This window comes from Sebastes umbrosus, chromosome 16, assembly GCF_015220745.1.
Source record: "Sebastes umbrosus isolate fSebUmb1 chromosome 16, fSebUmb1.pri, whole genome shotgun sequence".
Classification (NCBI taxonomy): domain Eukaryota; kingdom Metazoa; phylum Chordata; class Actinopteri; order Perciformes; family Sebastidae; genus Sebastes; species Sebastes umbrosus.
The window spans coordinates 18,649,975-18,661,712 of record NC_051284.1 but is presented as its reverse complement, the minus strand read 5'-3'; the positions used below and the strand labels follow the sequence as shown (position 1 = coordinate 18,661,712).

General features: G+C 44.8%; 1 protein-coding gene and 1 long non-coding RNA gene across 2 annotated transcripts in view; one reads left to right on the top strand and one right to left on the bottom strand.

Moving 5' to 3' along the window:
- The first annotated feature begins 5,529 nt into the window (after positions 1-5,529).
- On the top strand, positions 5,530-8,927 carry LOC119474539. Its single transcript, XR_005203580.1, has 2 exons — positions 5,530-5,991; positions 7,752-8,927. It is a non-coding gene; the product is annotated as an uncharacterized LOC119474539 (long non-coding RNA).
- Positions 8,928-9,872: 945 nt separating this feature from the next.
- Positions 9,873-11,738, bottom strand: part of pacrg (PARK2 co-regulated) — a 147,612-nt gene continuing 145,746 nt past the window's right edge. The window contains exon 5 of the mRNA XM_037746597.1: positions 9,873-10,282. Coding sequence (XP_037602525.1) covers positions 10,125-10,282 — 158 coding nt within the window. The 3' untranslated portion in view covers positions 9,873-10,124. The remainder of the gene's footprint in view (positions 10,283-11,738) is intronic.

Below are 11,738 nucleotides of genomic sequence, written 5' to 3'. Positions count from 1 at the left end.
TTCAAGGGACTGTATGTAAGTTAACCTAACCTAAATTATGAGACCTTTTGCGACTTTCTGGGTTTCCCCTATCATCCTGTAAACTGCTTTTAATGTGAAGAATGCGGTCTGTTTTTTTCCGGGGAAATCCACCAGATGTGACGTCATGCACGTACGCAAGTGCCTTTATTTTCAGCTCCGCCTCAGGGCTAATAGTGTGCAACCATAGCTAACGTTCGGTTAGAAATGGAGTCCGCTAACGCAAACAAACAACCAGCCCCCACCACAACACAGACTCCAACACAAACTCCAATCTAAGCTATATCTAGTGAAGCCCGTCTTGCAAAACAGGAATGTGACCGACGTGGGACCTTCGTTTGGTAAGCTAAGATTACTGCCAAGCATGTGAAATATATAGTGATATTGTGGTTTTAGCTGGCTAATGTTGCTGATGTCAATCAACATGAGGCCTGCCGATCACGTTCAGTCTCACAGTGTGTCGCCTCACTGTTTTGACCGATGCTCGCTCACGTCTACATAGTGTGAGCGCAAGCACGAGCAACAGGACGCTTACTGTCGTTGACTTAACGGCCACAGGTGTCACTGTTAACAAGCAATTTCTGATTCTCACATATAGCCCCTTTAAACTTTTATGTAACTGCCCACTGTACATCAAAATAAAAATGATGTTCCTTTGGATTTATCACTGAAGTGCCCCGTTACCATATTCATTGCCTTCTGGGGCGTCTAGTATTTACGATTGTCACAATTTCAACCAGTGACCTCAGGAAAACACGGTTAGTGAGGTTTTTGCATAATGGCTTGTCAGTTGCACCTCCACCAATTACACAGGACATGTAATATTAGTCCTGTCATCCAAATGGTCTGCAATATCAGCGTGCCATCTTAGAGCCAGACTGATAAAACATCCCTTGAAGTCAAACACTGATAAGTGATTTTGGTGGATAAGAGTGTGCAGATAGGCTGAGGGAATGAGAAACCCCATTTTTCATGTGACTTGAAGATAACTAAATTGTTCATGGTGTTGCCTTTATGTTTTTTTTTTCTTCCCCTCCCTTATTCTTTGAATATAAGCGCTGGAAAAAGTCACACTCTTCTTGCATCAAAAAGCATCTGGCATTTATTCGGAGCTTTGAAAATGGGTTTAGTTCTTATCTCAACGGTGTGCATGGTAATTTGCACCTTGCCTAGCGCTTGTTCTTCTGAGTTGGGTCAAATGCGGCTTCCGTGTGTGTGTTGATGTGTGTGTGAAATAGAAACGCGGAGTTAGAGAAAGAGAGAGATGCGGTGTTTAGACAGGCAGAGCATCCTTAAATTTGTGTGTGTGTGTGTGTGAGCCCGTGCATGCTTGTGTCTTCTGACAGCCCTAGAGTAAACAGAAGCGATATTAATCCCCCCTTTTGCTCCCCCTGCCCTTGTGTTTTCGTCATTTTTAATAACACGGTTTCTATTCAACAATTAATCCAATTAACAAGGATCCAGATAATTAATGAACATGCGTTTATCCCCTTTTGAAGAGAGGCTGTTAGCTCACTCACAATGAGCTTGGAGAGCGCCCTGGGTTTTCAACTGAAAGTACGCTGATGGAAACAATGGGGCCCTCGGTAGGGGCCCTGTAGCCGGTTGCAGCCCGCCTCGGGGGCCACGGCCGCAGCAAAGCGAGCGGAAGCTGGTGACTGTCGAGGCAAGGCTGTCTGCGATAACGGTTGTAACTCTGAAGGAGGCAAACAGAGGCCCACGGGCTCTGATAACACGCACTCATACAAACAAGAATAACATCTTTCCCTTTTTCTTTTGGCTTACTAGTTTGGGGACTGTGGGGGGAAAAAGCGCCGGCAGAATCTGGGTCATTTACATTTTGAGGAAGGTGTGAGCACAGTGCAACAGAAATAAATGTCCTTCTAGCAACCGCAGCATATACAGAGCATATACAGAGAAATACATAATGTACCTATAATTCATTTTAACTCGTATCATAAGCATGACATGACAAATGCCCTACTCGTGCTCGTGTTCATGCACTGTTGCACTCATACTTGTTTGTGTGTGCATTTGTTATTGTCAGTGACTGAACATTATTTATTTGTCTTGAAATCACACAAAGTAAGAATTGTAGACATGGAGGATGAAGAGGAGGGATGTGTTAGTGAAAGCGATGGTGGGACACAAAATCAACCACTTTCCCCCGTAGTTTTACTTTAGTGGTGTTATAGATCACATCTATAAAAAGATCACTACATTTAAGGGCCTCTATACCTTTTTGAGAGCACTCGTTTTAAAGTATATGTCAACATAATGATCAGACATTATAGTTGTTGCCATGTTACTTTGCGATCATAAAATCCAACATGAGATCAAATCACTGCTCGTTCAGGTGTCTGACGACACAAAACAGAGAAATATGTAAACAAAAACTAAAACACATCTGTGATCATGGAGAGCAGGAAGTGATGCTGAAGATGTGAGGTATCTGCCACGCCCCTTACCAAATGTTCATTGTTATGCATAATTGTGTTGTTTGCCAACCAAAAGACAACAAAGAAGAAGAGATTTAGACGTTTTCCTATCGTTCAGGAGTTTCAGTGCAGATGGAGAAATAACCTGAAAATGATTAGATTTAGCCAACACGTTCTCATCCCATCTCGTCACATACTGACGCTTTGTCAGACCCCTCGGCATCACTTTTTCTTTTCTTTTTTTTAATGTTGGGAATTAAACAAAAACACTTACTTGGGTTTAGACAACAAAAACACTTACTTAGGTTTAGGAAAAAACAACATGGTTGGGCTTAAATCTACTATGTTTTTGCAGTGAAAATGTGACTTGATGTGAACAGCTGATTGTAAAGTGAAAGTGAAACTTAGAGCATGGAACACAAACAGCAGTCTACCATCCACCTTGTGTGTCTCTTCCTCTTTATAATACGTCACCACAGCACATTCCCTGTTGCATGTACCGTTGCTGCGAATGGGTTTACATTGTAGTTAATGCAATGCCTGTCTCCTACTGCCGCGAAAGGGTGCTTTGTGTGGTGGTATCGAACGCCGACAGCTGTGACAAAGCATCTGTATTTGACGCCCTGGGAATGAGAAAGGCTGTAAATTTGTGACTGGTTTTACTAAAAACACATCGGTGATCATGGAGAGCAGGAAGTGATTGAAGTGAGGTCTCTGTGTGACGGCCCCGCCCCCTTACCAAATGTGAATGTTATGCATAATTGTGTTGTTTGCGAACCAAAAACAGAACATAGAAGAAGAGATTTATCCGTTTTCCCATCGTTCAGGAGTTCTAGTGCAGATGGGGAACTAACCTGAAAATGATTCAGATTTAGCCGGCCAATCCACCAAACCTCGATCCATCATCACACCTACCTGCTGACTGGATTACAGGGTTAAGGAGGTTAAGTGAGGCTTGTTTTCTTCTTTTTATCCCTCACAAATTAGACTACGCATGAGAAAGAGTGTATACTATTCACACGCTGACTACATGAGGAAGTGTCACCTGGTGGAGTGCCACAATGTGGAGCGGCGTGAGGAGAAATCTATCACAATTCAATCTGAAGCCGCAATATTCCTGCGTTTCCAAATAACCCATTCTACCCTCGCTGCCACAGCTATTCACCGTTCTCTATTTTGTTAAAGGTCACCTTGGGTGTTGTAGTCTAGATGCTCCAGTGGTTTGGCATTCTGGTGATGGAAATGCCTGTTGGTGCCCAGACACGGTGGGGCTGGAGAGGGATAGGGGAAGGAGGTGGGTGACAGCTGGAGCCACTTGTGGTCGAAGGCTCTGACGGGAAAACATCACCTCCAAAGTCCCACCTCAAACCTGCTAATCATCAATCAACAGGAGGAAATGACACATAAAATCACACTTTAAGATTTTACAGTAAGGGGCACTTAAACAGGCTGAGGGTAAACAAGGTTCTCCCACTCCTCCTTCCTCATTCTGCTCCTTGTGGAGAACACGCCGGTGTCAATACGGCTTAAAGAAGTCCAGCCGATGCTACATCTGTCCCCGCCAATTGTTAACAGTGTGGATCCATTCCTGCTCCCGCTGAAGATGCCTGTATTTGTTTACTTGCTCGTTCGCCTGTTTGTGCGCGCCTGCCAGCCCGTAGCAGGGAAAGAAATGAGTGTTTGTGAGCGATAAGACCTGTAGGAGAGGAAGAAGAGGAGGAAGAGCAGAGAAAAAATGGGTGAAGGAGAGTGACGGAGAGAGGGGGAGAATCCTCATTGATCACATCTGTTCAGAGAAGGATTGATCCTGCGGTGTGGTCGTCTCTGGGATCTAAACATAAGCACAGATAAGAGAATCGCTCACAAATCTTAACAGTAAATCAGGATTTTATTAATATTTAAGGGGAAATTTACAGAGGGCTTCACAAGGAAAACAGAACATGAGCTCCTCTTTCACAGTGTTTACATTATTCCCGCACTCTTGAATTAAGCCTGCGAATCAGACACCTGGCATATGGAGAGGCAGATAGATAAATCTCCATTGTGCTGTCCTGTCTCGCACATGCTCAGTAGCTCCCCGGATGAGCGCGGACTCTCGCCGGGCAGACGTGAACAAGACGGATCATTCCCGGGGGGGGCATTTATTTCTGTTGCACGGCACCATCCCTCTCATTGCTGGTCCTAACTATGTGCCTTTTGAGACTATAACGTCGGAATAAGAGAGACAGCTCAGCAGAAGGGACGAGAGGAAAAAGAGGGAAGGAAGTGATAAAGGGGAAGACAGATGAAGACTTGCTGAATGCTTAATAAATCCTCCACTATACGCGTTACAACATGCAACCATACTTTGATCACGTTAAGTGTGACCCACATGGATGAATTATTTGATTTTCAACACGGGGAGATGTCGTACATTCGGCGTGTTTGTTCAGATAAGGGAGCGTGATGATATCGTTAAGTGCCAGTTGTCACTTGTGAGGAAAAACAGAACCCTCCCCCTCCTCACCACCACCACCTCCTCTTCTTCTTTGGTCTCTTATTCCTCTCTCTGCAGCTGACTGCTCCTAAATCTCAGGTCTGGCCAGAGCTCGACAGCTCTCTCTACCAGGTGACACAACATCCCACTTCCCTCCATCCATCCATCTCGACGCGGCCCACACAGTCTCTCCTTCCCCTCATTTCTCTCTGCGCTGGATCCATCTTGGACTGCCGGTCCGTCTCGGGCGCAATGCATCTCCCTGTCTTCCTCTTTATTCAACATGTTTACTCTCTCAAACACACACTCATGCCGCAAACATTTCCACGCTGTCTTTCCTCTTCCATAATTGTCTTTTTCCTCCCTCCTCAGTCTTAGCCCTTTCTGTACTTTCCTCAATCTCTTTTTCCCCTCCGTCAACAGAACGCTATCGGCGTTGTTTGTGTAGCTTTTGTTGTGCGGCTCACTGCAATACAAAAGCCTTTGTTGGCCTGCCACCACTGTGATGCGGTGAGACGGAGATGCGCAAGGACAAACTTGAGCTCCGTGGTGCCAGCTTTCAGAAAGTCAATGTTCGTTCCGAGATAACGGCTCAACCTGATGGCTGGAGTAGCTGGTGGGGCGCGAGCCAGACACACATGTAAACATTTGTCTGCGTAGTCGACTGCGCTGATCTGTGAGGCTGTATGAATAGTGTATAAATCGTCCCGTGTCGGTGTAATGCTTAGTGTTTCCATCAGTGAAATGGCTTGCATGTGTTCCTCAGTGGGAGTTATTGCTGGCTGCGGGGCAGTGGCAGCTGTTGTGAGGGGCTGAGCTAGCCGGGCTAATAATAACCCCGGAGCTGAGTGAGTGCCCACGGGCCCCACATCGTCTAGGGTTGACCCCCGGAGTCCAGTTGCAGTGGAGAGTGAGGATTAGGCCAGGTCGTGGATTAGAGAACGCCATTTCACCCTTGTAAGGACAAAGGCAGGTGTGCAGGAACGCTACACACTCCGTGGTTAATGTTGGGGTCGTAAGACCCTGAGTGAACCACTTTGACAGCACATTGATCATGTGGTACGTAATGTGTTATACCCAAATCCAGCTAGCAGTTAGTGTTATACTACAAAGCAATAGAGTGGTGCAGGAATGAGTCCTAAAAACCCCGGAAAAGGTTTTTTTAATGTGTTTTTAGTTAGATCTCTGAAAGAAGGTCTGTGGTTAAGAAAAAAAGTATTTTCTCTTTAGAGTATAATCACCTGATAATAAGAATCGTTATGTTTTTGTTACCTTAGAATGAGCCATTTATATCTACATAGGGAGCAGGTCCTCTTCACAGAGTCTACCATTTTGCACCGCCATGTTTCAATAGTAGCCCAGAACGGACAAACCAAACACTGTTAACTTTTCCTGCTTTGGCCGGAGTCGATAACGTTACTCGCTCCCGTTACTCGCTCCCGTTGCCACCGCTCTCTCTCTCTTGCTTCACTATTCACTTCCCACGTACACACACACTATAAGCACTTTACTCTTACAACAACTGGCTCGAGAGAGAGAGGGCCATACGCGTTTGGCACACGGGAGAAGTTGTAATCTGCAACCTCATCACTAGATACTACACACTGTTCCTTTAAGAGGTATTAATGTTTTGTTCTACAATACAGTATATAATACATCAGTAAATATTCCACTCATGAATTTGGAAGCTTTTACGTGTCTTAAAAATGGCGGTTGCTAACAAGTGGCTAAATGAGACTACTAAACGTCATCACGCCAACTCGTCCGTCTTTACAGCCTTGTTGTGTTTACTCACGCTCATGCGACCGTGGTGTAGTTTGTTTATAGCCTAACGTTAGCTTTTTACTTCCGGTGATTGTATTCACACATCAAAAATCACAGTAGTGGTGTTCATTTGTGGAGATTATTTTACGGAACAAAACGTGTAAGTATCATAAACGTTTGTTTGCCACAGAGATTATTTTCTGCAATAATCCAAAACCCAATCGAAAAATTCCATTGGCTTTTTGTCGAGGAAACCAGTGTGATGCTAACTTCCTGGTTGGCCTACAAAAATACGTCATCCCTGGAGCACTCTATTGGAATACACACACAGAGGAAACATTCTCAGCAAGTTCTTTACCTAGACTTCAGAGCTGACGCATGTTTTTATTCAATCTCTTCAGCACTTATCTGGGCTGAGGAGAAATTAACAAAAGGCAAACAGACAAAGATGTCGCAAAATGGCTGAATAACATGTTAGATCAATACCATCGTCTGCTCCTGCCATCAGGCAGATCTTTCACAATAGACAAGGAATAAAAAGAAAAAAACCTCGGAAATCCTCTCAACTGAAAATAATAATGTGGCTTTATCTGCGACAGATACTATCTGCTGTTGGGAAGTAGAGCATGATGTTATAACCTGTGCTCTATGACTGGAGGAAATACTCTGAATGGGAAGCAATTTATTTCCGTGTGTATGTTGGGGCACCCGCAGTCACAAAATGATCAATTGCTCATTATGACTAAGGCGAAAGGGTTAGAATATGATGATCAGGACAATTTCTGCTCTACGCCACATTTGTTTTTTTATTCATGTCCGAGATAAGGGAGAAATTCAAGTAATGTCATGCTTGGTCTTTCAGGCCTGTACGCCTGGACCAGTCATGCGTTGATGCCTTTGATTGGCCAAATAACCTCATTGGCAGCCTCCATTCCTGTTCATTTCACAGTTCACTCTATTACTTGCATGAGCAATTACAGCTCGGTGTTGTTGTTTGGTATTGTTTGCCATTATTGTGTGTGTGTGTGTGTGTGTGTCTGTGTGTGTGTGTGCAGCTCTCGATTGGAGAGCATATTCTCCGATGTTCCTTTCCAGATTGTCACCTTTCTTAATGAGCTTCAGCGGGTTCCTGAGGAGGTCGAAACGGACACCATTTAGCATTTAACGCCCATTAGCGCCTGTGATGTGACCTAATTGAGCCGAAGCAATCAGACTGCCTGGCCCTTTAAGTGCGAAGAAGTGAAGTGAATTCGAGGCAATTTCTGTATATTATGGCTTGTATGACATTGTGCGTTAGCTCGAAGCAAAAGACTATGACAAACAGATGGAGAGCTGCGAGTACAATTTCTGGCGAGTTCTGAAAAACAATTACAGCTTAACAAAAATGTTCACCATGTTTCTTGTCCTTTTTTTCTAGTTGTCCTCTCTATTTCTAAGCTCTCCCTCCTTTAGCTGGCCAGCTGCTAGCCTGTGGCTCAGTAAAATTGGACAGGTGAAGCAGGACAGCGGGGCGTCACTGATACACTTCGACAGAACCGCAGGCTGTTCAGACTTCGATCGGCTCATCGGGCGAGAACAGAGGTGAAATTGTACCCCTCTTTAAAAGTAGTTCATGTGCTCTGCACCGGTGCTGTATTTGTTTTATTATGCAGCCGCAGTTATTAAGGTGAATTATGTGTTTTGTGTCGAACGGGGACCGCGCCGCACTCCCCTTTTTCGTCTTTCACTGCACAGATCAGGCAGCAGGCAGAGTGCAGTGCGGCCCGGGTTCAGCAGCGTGGAACAGCTATTCAGTAACACTCTTTTCAAGATGTGCTGAGGTTGAAATATGAGCATTATGAACCTGTCTTCTGGTTGAGAATAGATTCCTCCGCAGGCCTGTAAAGTTGCTTTTGCTGGAGACATGACTTACAATAAGAGACGGTGCAAGTGTCCTTGTGAGTGTCAGAAATCAATTACGCTATGTTTCCCTTGTGGGTCGGAGGGTAGTATATATGTATATGTGCAAGTGTGTGTCTCTGTGTGTGTGTGTAGGAAATACGGTTGCTTAAGCTTCCATTGTGTCAGGGAAGAAGTTTCCACTGCGACTTTAATGCAGTAGAGAGGATAGTGGGAGAGAGGGAATTCAAAGTTGGTTAAAGATGCCTACTGAAAAACTGGCTGGTCTGGATAAACAATACATGTATGTTGTCATGCAGAAACAGTCATAAATAAACCCACATGCACACAAAGCATTCACTAAGATCACTGGGGGGTATTTGAGTTCAAAGGATGATAACCATATCTCTGTGTGTGTGAGAGTGTGTTATCTGCAGGAATGCTGTCGGTCGTCATTCCTATGCGTCTTTCCACGCATGTTTAGACAGGCTGCGTCTCCAGCTGGGTTTGTGACAGAATGGGTACAATGGTACAACAAAATAGATGCAGTTGTAGAGCAGGACAAAACACAGTGCAAATGTACATCAGGATTGAGACAGGAAAAACAGGCCTACATCACTGGAATCTCACCCAACTCCTTTTTTGTGCCTCTCAAGCTGCATTAGCACCTTTTCAATTAAAAGCTTCGCAACACAGGAAAATACTCAATATTTATATTCCAAAATATCACAGATTATCTAAGTGAAGCTCTGGCAAAAGGGTGTCTTTTGAGTTGCGCTCACACCCCGTAGGCTCGAAAGGCGGCTGTAAAAAGCGAAAGCAGGAGTAGTTTGAGAAGTTTCTGTGGACCTGACTTTTTTTCCGCCTTGAAATCGTGTCACCGTGCGGTGGAATCTACTGTAGCTGACATAAATGTAAGCTGGCAACAGCTGCTGTTCTCTGTGAGGGAGCAACTTTTTACAGTCAACAGTCGAGCATCAAGCGCGGGTGAGCGTTTGATAGTCAAAAGAAAACAGTTTCACTTTTTAAATCAAAGGAATTTTCAATTCTAAGTTTTCACACATTTTGAAAGCGTCACATTTTTTTCATCTGATGCATATCGCTGTTTGAAATGAAAGTCGCTGTGCATCAAGGATTCCTTATCAGCTAGCTAAATAAATCACTACAGCCAGAGAAAAAATGAACAATACATGGATAATGTATTAAACATACGGGTGTGTTTCGATGAGGCACATTTGTTCAGTCAAGCTTGCATTGGGGTTAACGAGCGATAGTGATAAATACACAGATACAGAAAGTATGACTTGCAATGAATTTAATAGGAGTTTAAAAGGATATGCTAAAGAAAGTGGAGCAAGTGTGTCTGGGCCTTAAGAGATCGGTGCAGAAACAAAAAGAGAATGCATGGAGTGACGTTGAGATTGGGGGAGGGCTAGGATAAAGAAGGGATAAGATAAGTGTTTAATTTAGAGTTTGGGGAGCAGATAAAGAAGGACTGACAAACAGATAATGTCAAGAGTCTGTGCAACGTCAGGAGGACGCCCCCCTCCTCAGCTGATGCAGGACTCGTAGGTGGGCACCATGTACTTGATGTTTATGAAGGCGTTCTCCCCTCCGTAGCGCTCCAACACCTCCAGAGTCTCCTGGATCAGGTCCCCAACATTCTCCCTCCTCTGCTGGCTGTAGTCGATGCCATCTCCGGAGTTGACTATAAGGGATGAGAAAACAGAGTCAGACACAGCTTGAGGGAAAAACAAAGATATTTTAGCTCAGTCGGGGTCATCGCAGACTGCGAGCTTGATGTCAGGGCTCACAAAGCACCACCTGTGGCCACGCCGCGACGCTTTGCTACAGACAGACAGAGTGGGCAAATGCCATCCTTCCATCCGACTTCAAACCCACTGGACAGACTGAATTTAATTTACTCCTCTTTTACGCCGCGGCCAGTTGGGACCGGAAAGGCGGCAGAGTTTTTTCAACTGTTCAGCTGAAAGTTTAATGAGGCAAGCCTGCAGAGAGGAGAGCGGCGGAAAAGGACGTGCGAGTTAGAGGCGGCGCTGCTGTTGCACAATGCTGCACAATGATGCGCATGAGGCATGAGCGGTGACCTGGAGTCCCGTTCCACAGGTAGGAATGTGTGTGTTTGTAAGAGAATCAAAATCTGAAACGGAGAACAAATTCAACAGTATCAAAATGTCCAATAATGAAAAGCGTCTTGTGTAGTGTTTTTTTTTGCATTTTCCAGGTGTTTGTATGAGTGGTAAATGAAAAAAATAGACTCAGTGAGCATAATACACTCAGGGCCAATCACAATACAGCAAGAAAGCTGCAGAACCTCCCCTCCCCCAGGACACACACACACACACACACACACACATAGACAGTGCAGTAAAACACACAACATTGTACAATAGAGCTCTAGAGTGCTGGGGGAACTTGTTATCGAAAAAACATTCCTGAGGTGTCCAGCCTCCTTCTCCTTGCTTCTTCCTCCCTTTCACCAGCAGGCACACTTAAACACACACACACGGATCGCGACTTTATCAGCAGACAGCAAACTGCCAATCTCGTGGCACTGCACTGGGGGCTCAAAACACTTTTCAGAGGGAGGTAAATATAGAGAGGAATGAGGCATACACACACACACAAACACACTGACGTCCAAGTTTGTTGCAAAAAATGTCCTGTTCAACTAAAATATCCTGGAGAGAAACTGTGGATTTATTTCTGGAGGCTATAAAATGAAACAAAGAAAAGCGGTAAGAGAAGACAAGAGTGTATCACGAAGTGTAAAACTGTGACGTGAGAAATTAACAGCAGCACTTTAAGGAGGACCCCTCAGCCCCTTCTTTCACTCCTAATTAGACCTGAGGAGAGAAGGCGACATTAAACCTCTCTCCGACTTCTTCCTAACACTCATCCTCTATTCTTTCTCAATCTTTTCTAATCTCTCATCCTCCCTGACAGACTCAACCTTCCCTCTCTCTCTCCGTCCCCTCGTCTTTCCACCCATCCATGGCCTCCTCATTAAAACACAAAGAGAGCCGATCCCATAAAGTGGGCTGTTAAGCAGTAACACGTCTATGATCTCAGTCTGCTGCACTCCCTTTCCACTCAGGATCCTCTCCTGTTTTACATGAGAGCGACGGGGGGAGAACTCTCCA